Raw genomic sequence first — 14,454 nt, forward strand, 5'->3', positions numbered from 1 at the left:
CATGTGGAGGTGGTGAGGTCTGACGCGGCATGAATGAAGTTTGACGCGGCAGTGACGCGGCGTGACGCGCGGGTGACGCGGCAGTGACGAAGTTTGACGCGGCGTGACGTGCCTGTGACGCGGCAGTGACGCGGCATGGAGGAGGTTTGACGCGGCACAACTTGTTTGACGCGGCACTGACGCGCATGTGACGCGGCAACTGACGCGGTATGTGCTATGGTTGACGCGGCACTGTAGTAGGCCTTGACACGGCATAGAGTGTGGATGTTGATATTAGTACAGAGACTTGCGAAAATATTTGGGAGAACTTGTCGTGGTGTGAGTAGTGCTTGACGTAGCCTAAACGAGGCTTCTGATATGCCATGGTTGGGGCTTGACGTGGTGGTGCAGGGTATAGAGAGAGGATCAAACTTGGCAGGGTGAGGTCGAGGCTTGACGCAGTGAGACAACATTTGACACTGCGTCTGAAAACCAACATAGATGAACGAATTAGAGGTACACAGCCAGACACCCAGGTTCACCAACGGTTGGCCCAGAAATCCTATAGTTAGGATGGTATTAGACGTGATTGAGTGCGAAAAGGATCTGCTGGTTTCTGTACAATTGAATAGGAAGTGCGACACCGAGCACGATAGCGAAACTCAATTTATCCTGGTGTTGTCCCACGGACGATGTGGTTTTGAACCTGAGGACAGTTTTGACTTTAGCCGTCGGCAGCGATATTACTTTTATCCGGTGGATGTGGGTGATCGAAACCTGATTACAGGCTGTTCCAGAAAACAAGAGCTAATGAGCTACTGCACTGATAAGTTCAATCAGACAAGCCCATGCACCTACCTTAGTAAACCCTTGCCCGTGAAGAACAGCTCAATAGTAGCGTCGAGTAGCCTTTACCTTCTTGCTGAGATCAGCACAGTCCAATCACCACATAGTGTTGATCCTCGTGCCAGGATTAACACAGTACGAGTCACTGTGTAGCGTTGATCCTCGTGCTGAGAGTAGCACAGTGCAAGTCACTATGTAGTATTGGCCTTCGTGCTCATGTTTACGCGGTACTGGTTATTAGCTTCTGACAGCACATCCACAGTTATCGTAAAAACCTGAATATCATTATTTGTTGACTTGGAACATTTCCATCACCGCTGAACCAGATGAGAACAAAAACATAGGCCAGCTTCGGAATGCATACATGATTGATATTAAAGGCCGTGTACTGTACAGCTGCTAGTCTAAACAACAAGCCTCAAAATGTCGTCCATACTTCCTAAGGCATTCTGGCTCGAATTAGCGGCAGCGGGAGAATTTGTGCGTGATCTGTAAGCCTCTGGAACCGCTACATCAACCATGAATGGATTTTGAACAACCTGCCGCTGATAACGCTGCACATCTAACTCGATGGTATATGCAATGTACCTAAGTATAGGTCAGTTCAAAAATCAACCAGATGAGAACAAAAACGTACGCAGACCAGCCTGGCGACCCCCACGAATCTCCCCACTGTTTCTGTCTGGCTTCAAACCACATCTCGACCTTGGACCAGAAGTCTTCGCCTTTAGCGGTGCGCCCAGCATGACCGCGTTTTCGCTTCTTCCTGGTTGGTTCGCTGATGGAAGAATCTGCGCCACTGATACCACCACTGTCTTCTACTGTAGGTGCCATGCTGGAAGTCTCATCTTCATCCTCTGCACGATCAAGCAGATCAGGATTTTCATATGCAAAGCGACGCTGTAATTTACAACACAGTGAGACAGACTGGCAGTATTAGTAGAGTGAAGGAACAACATACTAGAATGGCCAACCGGCGCGTGCTGCATGTCCAAGGTCTGAATTTCCACCTGCGCGACGAAAACGACTGGAGCTATCATATACAAAGTCTGAGAGTGTACTGGTGTCATCACCGATGACACTGTCACGAATCTGAATGGAGGTATGTTAGTTGAGGACCCAATAAATATTATCAGTGTTGTACACACCAGCTCGCGAAAGGAATTCCGAACACTCGAACACTGGTGTTTAACAAAACCCATCAAGTATCGCTCTCTAGCTGGGTTGCCATATATATTCGTGAGTTTGAAGGCTTCGCGATCTTCGTGCAAACATTTCTAGAGTATCAAACAATAAGCATACAGTACTATATGCCAATCTGGGACTTACTGCCACGTCAAAATGAAGCGACATAAATGTGATCCTGGTGGCATCAAAGATAAGATCACTCGCAACGATTCGTATGTTCATCTAGTATATACATCAGATTTGTGAATAAAGATGGCGCAGGAAAATTGCTCACTCGTTGCTCAGGACTGAGTGAAAAGGTAGCTTCAAGACGAATTTGCAGGTCAGCGAGAAGGTGTTGCGTAGAAACATGTGATGCAGCTATTAAGCGTTGTTCTTTGAGAAGGCAGAAAACGCTGCCAAGGAGATATGTTCGTGTTGCAAGATCAGGTTTGCTGAGTCCACATCCGAGCTGCAATGCAATGCTTTCATCCAAATACTACATATAAGAAAAATTGAATGGTCAACATACCTTGGCAAAACCATGTAGGTTTGCCCGCAAGTCTTGTTCCATGTCACCAAAGCCGAACTGGTTTGCAAGGGCATCCACAAAGAGGGCAGACAATTCATCCACACGTAACTGGGGGTCAATTTGTGGTTGATGTAAACCAGAATCTGGAGATCTAGTACGCCGGGAGCTTGGACTTGAAGCCTGGGAACCCACAGGTGGAAGGGAGAAATTAAAGGCTGTGAGTGACCGTGGCTGGGAACCAGTAGGCGGAATGGAGAAGTCAAAAGACATTCTTGGAAGTATAGTGCATGAAAATGAATGACCGGCTTGAGAATAAGTCACTGGAGACTGCTCGATCAAACAAGTTCAAGAGGTCCTTTTATACAAACTTGCCTTATGGCAGTGGATTGAAGGTTTCATACAGGTTGGGATCGACGAATCGAGGTTTTGGTGCACAGATAATTTCCGTTTCATCATTGTAATAAGGCTATGTTCAGAATTGACATGACTTTTACGAAGTCAGTGTGATTGGTGAGAATCAACTAAGGAGACACGTCAATAAGAACATGGTTCATACACGTGACTTGGATGCTGGCGTGATAATATTATATGTTAAAGAATCTGCTCCTCAGTATCAGGCTATTCTAACGATAGTAGATGATATGAGGGAATAAGTATGTTATATAATGTGCTTCTGAGTATTGGGTTGTCATCCTTGTAATACAGACTGTACCTGACTATGCTGTTGTAATGATGTATTAACTTGGCGACCTCGTCCACCTCGTCCACGCACTGAGGTAGATGTCAAGGGTGCTCCACTTGTGGTGTCATTAGTACGTGTCCGAATTTCCCTCGCAGCACCTTCAAGAATTGCAAGATTCATATCTGGTTGCCTAATTGGTATCCGAAGACCCTGCATGTGCTTTGCATTATGCATTTGCGCAGTGTTGAGTATGAGATCACCAGGATCCCCACTATGATGTATCGCAAGCTTTGTTTTTGAAGTCTTGACACGTTCTTCATAAATGAAATCAGTGCCTGATGCTGCACATTTGTGCAGTTGACATTGATGTTGCAGATTTGCTGTACATAAAATTTGCTTTTCAGAGATTCAGTGACGACACAGGTTTATGTATTAGATAAATTACAAACCTCAATAGGATAAAGTAAAAATCCCCCATGTGGCCTTACAGCAGGCATCGAGTAGGATGCAACTGATTCACCAATAATGCCACATTCGAGAAGTATTGCATCTGGATGTAGACACATATCTGCTTCAGAATCTTTGCGCTGAATCAGTTCTCGGACACATGCTACTATGGGAGACTGTTCTGCAGTGTGATTGACTGCAAGGACCCAGTCTCCAATTTTACAAATATCTCCATTAAAAAGAACAACAGACTTGCACGTTCGGAAATTATTTCCTTCCAGAATATTACGTGGAAGTGATGCAAGTGCATCAGGGAAATGTTGTCCTGTCTCGGTAGCCATGTATGTTCGGAGTGGTAGGCTATCACGAATGCACTGGCCTACAGACACTAATACTTAGCATGTGATCACATCAACCAGAGTTTCGTCAAACCTCACCATATTTTGTAGTGTCCTGTAGAGTGTCAAGTCCAAGATAATCTGTGATAATATTTGGTCGTCGAATGAGAGTCAATGGGCCCTTTCCAACGACAACATTGACTTCTGACTTGGGTAGTCCATGTATGTCTGACGAAGAATTGGAGACTTCGAACTGGACAGGGCTGTTAGACTCAGAGTTGTGGGCTTTGGTATTGGGATCACGGATAAGTATTCGTGCTCCAGAGAGGATATGGCGGATACGACTTCCATGAGCAAAAGAATGTGCAATATCCCGAGAAGGAGCACAATGGTTCGAATGAATGCTCTTTGCTCGGATGACTGCATTAAATGATTCAAAAGACTCTGTTGCAAATAAAGCAGCTGGCCCAAATCGTCAAATATGATCAACAACATGTAATATTATGTGAAACTTGGATTTGTTGAACCATCGAGGGGTCCACATGGCAGTACATGCGAGAAAGTTGTCAATGGCGACTGTGAGTTTGTTCTATTGAACACAACTTAGTTCAAGTATTACTGCTATGACGAGGCTGAAACTACAATACCTACCAGATGATCTGTGCAATCATCGATTTCAGGCTGCCAAATGAGTGGCATCAGATTTGACAGTGCGACCCAGGTATCGTAACAATCCTTTGGTACCAAGTCGTGGAGGACGAAGGGTGCAATCTGTGCAATGGCACGAAAATCACGACCAACAAGAGATCCTGCATACTGAACTAGCGTGTGGCCATTGAGATTGCTAAGTCCAAGACCTGCAACATTAACAGAGGAGAGGCGAGTCTCCAAAAGCTCACGCTTCAACTTGTTTTGTCCAATCCGTATTGAGATGGCATCACGCCAAAAATATTTGACAAATCCCAGAAGGACAGTATGGAGAATCTCCACGGGCGTGTCCGTGTGAGGATCAAGACCTGCAATATCAACAAAGTCAATCCTAACTCAATATCAATCAAAACTTGTTAAAAGACCTTTGACTCGCCACACTGGACTGATGACATTTGCGGGCAACGTCTCTTTTACCCTGTTGAGTGCTTCCTGCTTCACACTATTGCCTCCACGAATTTTGCTGTATGACTGAGCGAGGCAATTCAAAAACGATTCGAGGAAAGTGTCTTTAATGCCAGTGGCGGTCTTCCTTTGCTTGATCCTGGTCTGGTTCCCAACCGTTGATGCATCAACAAACATTGACTTAAGTTCAGCTACAGTTTCGTCCTTGCAGCGTGCTTCTCCTATCTGCCATAATCAATCATTAGATTCCACGAGTCCGTCGCTCACTTATATTGAATATTACCTTGACGAACTGCTTGACCCGAGTTACCAACTCTTCCATAGTTTCTTTTGTGCGTTTCCGTGCAGACTTTAGAGGAGCATCATTACGAGTCTCGTACTCACTTCCACTAAACTCCTCGGCTATGTTGTTATCGTGATCTTCGGCTCGTGTGGTATCTTGCGCAGAATTACTCTCCTTCGCCACTGTACCATGACCCTTAACTTTGCAAATCCGGCAGAAATACTTTCCCATTGAACCGATGTGACAGGCCATCTCACTTTGCATGGGGTTGTCTCTGAGCAACGCCAATACTGACAGAATGACAAGAACATATTCTTCGTGGACACAGTCCCAGGCCCAGATGCCATGCTCCCATGCGTTTCTGAATTGTCTGAATTAACACTTCTGCTCTCCTGCTCATGATAAATCTCACTTACTCCAGTTGGTCGACAATGCCGTCCAACATCTCGAGCGGAGGGGCAAGATTCGAAGTACAAAGAAAATGAACATTGTACTCTTGATGGACTGCTGTTCGTGGTAATCCTGCAGGCGTAAAAAGAAAGGAATTATGCTTGTTCCACTTTTTCGATAAGTTGCCTGATGTGTCGTCACAGTATAACCAGATAGGCATTGCATATACACGAGCACCAGAAGCCCGAATACGCCATTGATTGCCTTCGACAGGATTAGTCAATGTCCATGGCTGTAGTTCGCCATCCAGTTCACGTTCAATGCCTAAGCAGACATCAATGACGTGCAACAGCAGAGGAAGAACACACTTTACCATATATATGGCATGCACGAGGTAGTCCAGATGTTGCACCACTTGAATCCCAGTTTTTGAATGATACAAGGAGATCGTCTTCTGATACCTCGAATGATTGAAATTGTTGTACGATCCACCCGCAATTCATTTCACGAGCAACTGGCTGCAACCGCCAAGCCCTAGCATACATTTTCTTGCAACGAATGAACCAGCGAAACGGCATGCAGGCTTGGCCGCTGGTTAATAATGCAGGCTCGAAAATGAAGAAATCTTGATTTTGCAGTCGAACAACAGGTGTAAGTAGCTCCGGATCAAGTTCCTCGAGCCAGTGTTTGGCTTGCCAAGCTTCATTTAGTTTCGTACCAGCATCTTCAGGGTAAAAGTGCAGCAGCGGGCGAACTCAAGGATTCATCATTTCCTTCAAAGAGTACTGAGAGTGTGATCGTTTTCATTTCTGCAGTATGACATACCTGCTGAATAAGATCAGCCAATGAGTTAACATAGTACCTATGCCCAAGAGCGCCATCATAAGGAATCGAGCGTATACCACACAATCTTTGAATTGTGTCTTCAATGCATTTGACAGACTTTACAGAAGGCACGTCATCTACATTATTGACCCGAAGTAGCCACAGCAAGATATCAATTTGTCGCTCTGAAAAAACTGAACGTGGGAGGTGCATGAGAATATCAAGTGTACATGTCTAAAAACCTGCCGGATCAAAAAAAAGTAGCAGGCAGATCAATACAGACGACTTACAATTTTATCTGGCCACGGGAACCATTCCTCATTCACAACATGTTGTCGAGAACGCTTTCGATCCCTGCCAGTTCCAGCTCGGATGTCAGGATCATCAGGATCATCTTCTGCTCAAAATTCAAACAGTGAGTGGCACAGTACAATGTGTATTTAGAGTAGCATACCATCATGCTGCATCCGTCCCATAGAAATCCCTTCATCATCTGACATCTCGACTGCGTGATCATCCGACAGGTCATTTTCATCTAAAAAGTCACTCAACCCTTGAGCAATCATTGCCTTTGTAATCGCAGGCGCAGATTGTCCGAAACGGTCACTATGATCTCCACCATCAATCTCACCAGCCATTGTGGCAAAATAGTCGTAGACATTGTTTGTTGAGTCGCCCAGCTCGAAATCAGGAGTAGCCATGTCATCGAGAAGAAGATGAAGTCCTGCGACAGACTTATCCTTCATAGATTGAGCCTCGGCTTGTGCTGAACTGTCCCCTGCACGATTCTGCCGTTTCGTTGAGTGATATTTAATTGAATCTTGATGTGTTCTCATCGTCTGATGTACCTTAGCGGCCCGCTGAGTATGAGGCTTATTGTCCTGGCAAAGGTTGCAGACCCATTTGTCTCCAACGACAGGCGTCCAAACTAAAATTCATTATGATCTTGGGTGTCAATAATCAGAAACTCGTCGAGATCACTCCATACCATTAGGGTCGGGAAATTCTCCATCCAAGTCAGGCATAGTGAGTTGAGAACGGACCTGTGGATCAAATGATTATTACACTGACAGACAATAGAGCAACGACACGAGGATAATTGTAGGAAGCCATTGATAGATAGTACCTACAGGACAGCACTGCGGAGTAACACCGTTTGCAGGATAGATGAGTTTCGGCCGTAGTGAATTGACTGAATGGGCTTGTTGAACGAGTAGTTATCGTGCTGACAACAAACAGACGAAAGCCTAGTGATGACTAGAAGAAGTCCTACGCGCACTGCGCCTATAGGGCGGAGTCGCAGAATGGCGTTGTTCCTAAGATAGATTGCTCTTAGCGGATGGTCAAATTCGTTACGCATCCCAGGTTGGACTTCGAATGAACCTGAGGCCATCCGCTCGGCAACTCCCGGACAATTGAGCATCAAGACTTCGTCTTTTTTTATATTCCACCGAAGGAGCGTATTCCTTCTCAGTGCTCGATCCTTATTCAAAACGGTACGAGAAACGTAGTTTATTTACATTGAGTGCAAAAACGATCAGGTTGACCTCAGGCTTAACTAACTTCTTGGGGTGTAATGCAACAATATAGGACTGACGCGCAAGATGCATACTAGTAGTATGAACGCAGAGGACAAGCACTGTAAATTTGGTGAGAGGTGAATACAGCACTATAGAGGCTGTACGCAGGCAGACACTCATATGTTGATCATTAACGATGATTCAAAGTGTTTGGAATGCGATATGAAGTTGTGTAAACATGATCTGTACGTAGGAATTTGTTACAGTGCCGCGTCAATTTCACCTGGCCCGCGGGTAGGTGATGAGTCAGCCATGCTCGTAGGAGTGCCGGCGTCTTCAAACTCCGTCAGAGCATCGCCACCTGTACCAAGACTTGTACCCAGACATAGACTTACACCAAGACCGGCCATTTCAGGAACGTCCTCGCTCCCCGAGGCCACGCTAACCTCTTCTTTGAACATTGCATCCAGGTCCGATCGTCCATTTTCCATCTTGACCCCGCGCAACGATAATAACATTGGCGACGTCAAAGAACCCTTCTTCATCACAATCTGTTCGGGAGTACCGTTCTCTGTTGGATTCGAAAGGCCGGAAACCTCTTCCATAGACTGTGTCGCTGATGAAGAACCAGTGTTAAAGATACGGGTGGATAGCGTCAAAGAAGGCGGGGCAAGCTGAACGGCCTTGATGAGTGCTGCTTCGAAGACACTCGTGGCTTGGCCCGCTGTTGAGTATCTGAGTGGGGAGTAACGGACCGAGATCTATGAAATTGTGGGTTTTCCGACACGATATACCAATAATCTATTTAGTTATTTGACGGCGTCAAGCAACGAAGATATCAATACAACAAAAATTACTTCATTCTGTAGCAACACTCCTTGTATCAAGATTGAGACACCGGGGGAAGCTAATGACGGTAATGTGACCACGAAAGTGCACTTCATAAACCCTGTCATCGGGAAAAATAAAATATAGGTGATTAGCTGAGGGAAACAGCTGTGATTCGCGTTTCAGAGGGACCAGCCTGTCCCCACTGACCCGCTCAAGTACTTCTAGGTCCTTTATATTGCCGATACGAGTTCCGTTAGAAAGGAGGAACTCCAGCAGATGTACATGGTGGTCTCTCAACTCCATTATTCTTCCAGTGATACCAGAGGAAACACTAAACTTTTTGGTGGTATCATTGTCTGGTAAGGGATACTGTGGATCTTTAGCATTTAGTAATATGTAGAATTCAAAAATACTTACCGACAAGTCTGTATGTGGTTGGGTGGCCCAACTGTCGTCTACGCCCCAATGCTTGGGATAAATGCTAAATGTTTGACTGACTAATATTAGTCATAATATTCCCTAGCTCTCCGAGGAGACCTATTGAGTGCGAGTCATGTACTGAAAAATCCTTGAATTTAGAGGTAAAGGAGTGGCTGATAATTTTTGTTTGAGGAAGGAATGAAATCAGTGACCTTAAGCTTGGACGTGGAGCGAGCCAAATATTTGGTGTTTGAGAAAAGTTGGGTGAATGGCGCACCAGTTTTGGAACGCCGCGGCTCTCTGTTTGACGAACCGTGTTGAGAACGTTCGGGAAATGGCGACTATAGGCCCTTACGTAGACTCTGGGCCCCTTCGGCAGGGCTTCAGGCGGAGTTTAAACGTTGTGCTCAATCGTTCCAGTCTCATTAAAACTTTCTCGCAGCCAAGGCAGCTTATGAAACGTCTATTCGGGGTCAAAGTATGCTCTTATACTTCTCATCGTGTCTCTTCTGAAATCTCTTGCAGGACGTGGAAGAAATTGTTGAGGATGGAGCTCCGTCTGGAAAGAAAGACTACTTAGTTTCGGACACTTTCAGTGTTAAAGATATGGATCCTAGGGTTGCAAAACTTGGACCATCCGGCCCAACGTGTGAGGCCATCAACCTCATGATATTTCTGATGATGCGCGGTGTTCGAGTCATTTTATTCTGCAAGGTCCGTGCCACAATCCAGACTTAATTGGGCTTCAGTGACCTAACTTAAAAGAATTCAGATTCGAAGAGCTTGCGAACTGGTGAGCCAGAGTGACACTTAACTTTGAGTTGACCCGGGATTGATGTCCGAAGGCGATGAAAGCTCTGCGCCAACGACTTAGCGCCGAGGGGCGCCTAGACATTCTTGCAAAGATCATGCCTTACAGAGGAGGTCAGTGTTTGTTGGGGGCATCTTATTAACCTGCAACTCATCACATGTAAATATATATTTGAATGTCAAGATCCTCAGCCTTCTTGATATACCGCTCCATCAGTTTCAAGATCTCCTTCTTAACGGTGCGCAACCGCCGTATCTTTGGCGTCTTAGTGGCAATGGTCCCTAATGATTGGGGGTTAGCTACGTACAGGAAGGAGTTGGGAAGGCTGAATCACGAACCTTCCCGAGCTACCGTCTCGCTGATGATGCCGCTGACTGCCTTGTACAGACCCAACATGACCCGCCCCACCTGAGGCAGGTAGAAGCTGCCAATAGATGCACAGGCAGACACGTTTGTCTTGAGGACATTAGATAAAATTTTGATATTATCAAGGTTGCTTAGGACATCCATATTCTGCGCCGCTTGAGCCGTCAATGAATCCCACTTGATAAAATTGTGAGCAAGGGACTTCTTTTGCTGATGAAAAAGGTACACACAGCGTTATTCGGTAGTCCATCAGATAATCTAGCCACGAGACCAGCCTCGATGGCAGTAAGCCAAACCAAGGCAGCTGAGCCCTGGATAAGCGAGGACCCGGATGTAGTTGACTGGAAGGGAAGAGTTAAGAGACGAAGAACATCCGTGGGCCTGTGATATAACAAGATTAGTTGACAGGAACGTGAAGGATGTGACGCATAGTTGAAGACGAAAAAAGTCGGTTTGGCAGAAGTAAGAAGACTGACCCGCTGCTGCTTTGCGCCTCCCAGTGAAGTGAATCAAAGCGCTGACAACGAAGAGATTGAGACCGCACGCGACGATATTGGCTATGTTGCCTAGAGAGCCGTTAGTATTTACTTTTGGTGTCCTCACTCTGAATTGATACCCACCCAGGCGGAGGCGGCGAATTGAGATAGACCGGTCAAGACCCTTGCATCATTTGTTTGTAACTAATGAGCGAATGAGGTTAGAAAATGGGCAAGGAATATGGATTTACGCAGACCTGGCGACAAAAGAGATTGGACCAGGTGTATGACGGGACCTGGGAGCAAAGTGTTTGGAAATCACCAAACTGAATCGTGTAGGACGTCCAAAGCTCTAGAGTCGTCAAGCAACCAAGCAAGCAATTGAACGCTGCATGTAAGAAGATATGAAGACACCGCAAATAAACTCAGAGACAGGAGCCGTTAGACTCCTCAGACAACGTTACTGTTTGTCTATGTTGTCAAATTGCGAACTGGTGTTCTCAAGTTTCCTTTTATGTAAACACCCCTTGCTCCGTTCTAAGTATACTTGGTATAGTCGCACCAGAACCGGGGAAAACGAAAACGAGACTGCGTTGCGGTGTCGGGAGACTGAAAAAAATGAGTTAGTAAAGTTACATAAATGGAGTAGCAATTGAGCTGACATTAATGGGATTCCAAGTGGCAAGACAACCATTGCGGTCGATGTCTGGGACGGTGAGGAGAGAATTAGGATGACGCTCGCTGTTAGAATCTGGACTACTGGGTGGAGAAAGGTCATTACTAGAAATACAAAGTTGCTGCATTGAAATTGCAGAGAGCATCACAGGCTTCGACGACGAGGAGGGCGATGATGGTGATTTGGAGCTGAGTGTGTAAGCAATTGAAAGGTTGGATGACTAAAACTATAGCGGCTCGCCGCTCGCATCAAACTAACTGACAAGACATCGCCGAGGATAGGCCAGACAGGCATCTCCAACAATCAACCTACGGCGAACGCCGGCTTGAACACTCCGAACCGGTTTCATACGCAAAATGAACCAGGTGGATCAGGAGGTCACTATCAGGCGTATTCGAACGATTCGACATATACCGTCACGCTCGGTCCTCCACTGAGAATACTGGGAGGTCCAGAGACAGGGAAGCAAAGTGTATAATGGACAGCACGTGCCATACTCTGAGGTCCGCAAACTAATGTAATACCCTATTTTGGGTGTTGAACCGGGGAATGCATGTTATGACTTTATGCATCGGGGAGAGAGGAAGACAGGCAGTTTATAACCTTCACTTGGGTTAGAAGGCAAGGTACTCGTCAAAATGTTGGATGAAATCATACACGATTTAGGAAACACGAAGGCGAAGATGTAGACTGTAAGTCGATCTTGTTCATGGCTGCTCTGTAAAAATATAACGTTGAAACGAAACATGAGCACGCGTTGAGAGATTTGAGCATTGTGATTCTCATGTCATTGAATTTCGTGCCAACATCCAATATTTGACATTCCAAATTCTGTAAATACATAGGCAGTGTGAAAGAAAAACATCGATGCGAGATAACAAGGGGAACCCGATCGATATCAAAGTATTCAATCCTAGATCAATATTCAATATTTTAACACTGAAAATACACGAGCGACATGAGCAATGCAAGATAACAAGACAGCAAGGCATTGGGTACATAAAATCGACAGTTTCAGGCCCGGGACTAAGATGACCCTGTAGCTTCGATGAGGCATTCCTTTGTGCGTAGGTCAGGTGCCGAATACATACACCATGGTCAACACCGAGCAATTATATGCGGTGAGACTCGCTGAATAAACGAGGTCGTTGCGCTAACATTCTCAAAGGTGCCTAAAGCGACTCAACAAGCGATACAAGGCAAGCGCGCGAGGATCGTCAAAAAACGATTACCAGCAGCAATGAAGGTGGAGAGAGCAAGTCAACGGACTCAACTGCAGATGGAGGTAACAAAGAATGCGCGCAGGAGGCAGCCATAACGACCAACACGTTCTATGAGCCTACCGTACTCCCAGATTACGGAGGAGAGCTGTTTCAGCATGCCAATGCCAAACTCTGTCAGCTGGATATCAGGAATGTGGAGAACATATTGATCCCACCTCAAGAATGGTACTCCAGCCTCAGGCGCGGCACTCTCGTCACGATCAGGGCGACTCTACATGCTTTCAATTGGAAAGAACACCGGGTAAGCACGATCCATTCGAAAACCGTTCGAATTGTAAGCGTCACAATGATATAGATTTACCAATTAAACGCACATACTATTCGTGCTATCGTGTTGGGCAGAAGCCCAGGGCGGATGTTTTAAAACGAAGGCAAGTTTTTCAAAAAGAATGGAAGTTTGACATCTAAGGAACCACAAGTCGCAAAGGCCATCATCTGCAGGCGGGACGTTCAAGTAGCACACAAAGACATCAAGAAATGAGGAAAAAGACAAGGAGGGAAGAACCGAAGGAAAAGTGAGAGTCGTATCACCACAAACCGATTCCCACGAATAGCAACTTATGTAAGATTTAAAAAAAAACTGGTTCCGCAAGGTATCCAGATGCCAGTGGGCAACGTCGACCACTAGTGTGAGAAAAAAAAGGAAAGGTAGCGGGCTTTGCCACTTTAGCTGGCACTACCTGCTAATATATAGTAGACTTTATAGTGAAACCTAAGAGCTAGTACGGTAACCAAAGTTTGACTGAAGTTGACAAATTTGGAATACTACGTCGGTACAAGCCGATGTCGGGGTTTTAACATGCATAACCGTGACACTACTGATTAAGATTGTTAGTAACCATGTCTCGCAACATGGAACCACTACCCTTTGATCCTCTGTTCAATAGACCATTACTTTCCGAGCTGTTACTTGATCGACTCATTCCACCGCCGGACCAGGCAAGATCTGCAGGATCGGTGACCCAAGAACGACTCATTCGATATGTGCTACTCATGATCAGTATCATCGTTGCTGCAACTGAATCATTCCTGGAAACCGCATTGCCAAAAGAGCCTGAACCATATCACACGTCGGCACTCAAGGGTGAAGAATGGCTGATGGAATTGATCGTTGGTCACCCTCAGCGCATCCGCTGTGAACTTGGCGTGCATGCACACGTCTTTGAAAAGCTGATCATGGAACTTCGTGGTCTTGGTCATGGCAGATCTCGCTATGTCTTGCTGGAAGAACAATTAGCTATCTTTCTGTACACTTGTGTCACTGGTTTGACAATCAGACACGTTGGAGAGCGGTTCCAGAGGTCTAGTGATACAATTTCGAAGTGAGTCTTCAATCTACTATCAGTAACATTAGCTTGATCATTTGTATCAGGTATTTTCGCAAGATGTTGTTCATATTTGCATCCCCCCCATTCTATTCTGCGCATGTACACTTTCCCGATGGCAGCACCGTCCCCAACAAGATTCGC

The 14,454-nt window shown here is 45.7% G+C and overlaps 5 protein-coding genes across 5 annotated transcripts; 1 reads left to right on the plus strand and 4 right to left on the minus strand.

Annotated features, from left to right (window-relative positions):
• Positions 1-1,229: 1,229 nt before the first annotated feature.
• HD556DRAFT_1451739 (uncharacterized protein) lies at positions 1,230-2,794 on the minus strand (the record flags this gene model as incomplete). The annotated part of the gene is made up of 8 exons (XM_041308019.1): positions 1,230-1,413; positions 1,463-1,725; positions 1,800-1,858; positions 1,899-1,917; positions 1,974-2,102; positions 2,155-2,235; positions 2,288-2,464; positions 2,525-2,794. The coding sequence occupies 8 exons, from the start codon at positions 2,792-2,794 to the stop codon at positions 1,230-1,232; spliced, it is 1,182 nt and encodes a 393-aa protein (XP_041151958.1).
• Positions 2,795-3,212: 418 nt separating this feature from the next.
• HD556DRAFT_1435446 (uncharacterized protein) lies at positions 3,213-7,303 on the minus strand (the record flags this gene model as incomplete). The annotated part of the gene is made up of 14 exons (XM_041305434.1): positions 3,213-3,364; positions 3,416-3,602; positions 3,656-4,032; positions 4,091-4,433; positions 4,482-4,580; positions 4,643-5,007; positions 5,065-5,329; positions 5,357-5,370; positions 5,474-5,748; positions 5,804-6,101; positions 6,151-6,531; positions 6,599-6,836; positions 6,893-6,999; positions 7,057-7,303. The coding sequence occupies 14 exons, from the start codon at positions 7,301-7,303 to the stop codon at positions 3,213-3,215; spliced, it is 3,348 nt and encodes a 1,115-aa protein (XP_041151959.1).
• Positions 7,304-8,183: 880 nt separating this feature from the next.
• HD556DRAFT_1464102 (uncharacterized protein) lies at positions 8,184-9,799 on the minus strand (the record flags this gene model as incomplete). Its single annotated transcript, XM_041308312.1, has 4 exons — positions 8,184-8,883; positions 9,161-9,322; positions 9,371-9,434; positions 9,729-9,799. The coding sequence occupies 4 exons, from the start codon at positions 9,797-9,799 to the stop codon at positions 8,383-8,385; spliced, it is 798 nt and encodes a 265-aa protein (XP_041151960.1). The 3' UTR covers positions 8,184-8,382.
• A 538-nt stretch (positions 9,800-10,337) lies between these two features.
• On the minus strand, positions 10,338-11,996 carry HD556DRAFT_1315047 (uncharacterized protein; the record flags this gene model as incomplete). The annotated part of the gene is made up of 9 exons (XM_041301066.1): positions 10,338-10,483; positions 10,523-10,760; positions 10,781-10,931; positions 11,027-11,067; positions 11,171-11,230; positions 11,284-11,414; positions 11,589-11,635; positions 11,663-11,806; positions 11,965-11,996. 9 exons carry the CDS (start codon positions 11,994-11,996, stop codon positions 10,338-10,340), a joined length of 990 nt encoding a protein of 329 aa, XP_041151961.1.
• Positions 11,997-12,796: 800 nt separating this feature from the next.
• On the plus strand, positions 12,797-13,349 carry HD556DRAFT_1315048 (uncharacterized protein; the record flags this gene model as incomplete). The annotated part of the gene is made up of 4 exons (XM_041301067.1): positions 12,797-12,823; positions 12,871-12,961; positions 12,982-13,226; positions 13,281-13,349. 4 exons carry the CDS (start codon positions 12,797-12,799, stop codon positions 13,347-13,349), a joined length of 432 nt encoding a protein of 143 aa, XP_041151962.1.
• Between the last annotated feature and the right edge of the window lie 1,105 nt (positions 13,350-14,454).

The sequence above is a fragment of the Suillus plorans genome (assembly GCF_016647745.1).
Source record: "Suillus plorans strain S12 chromosome Unknown HD556scaffold_143, whole genome shotgun sequence".
NCBI classification, from domain to species: Eukaryota; Fungi; Basidiomycota; class Agaricomycetes; order Boletales; family Suillaceae; genus Suillus; species Suillus plorans.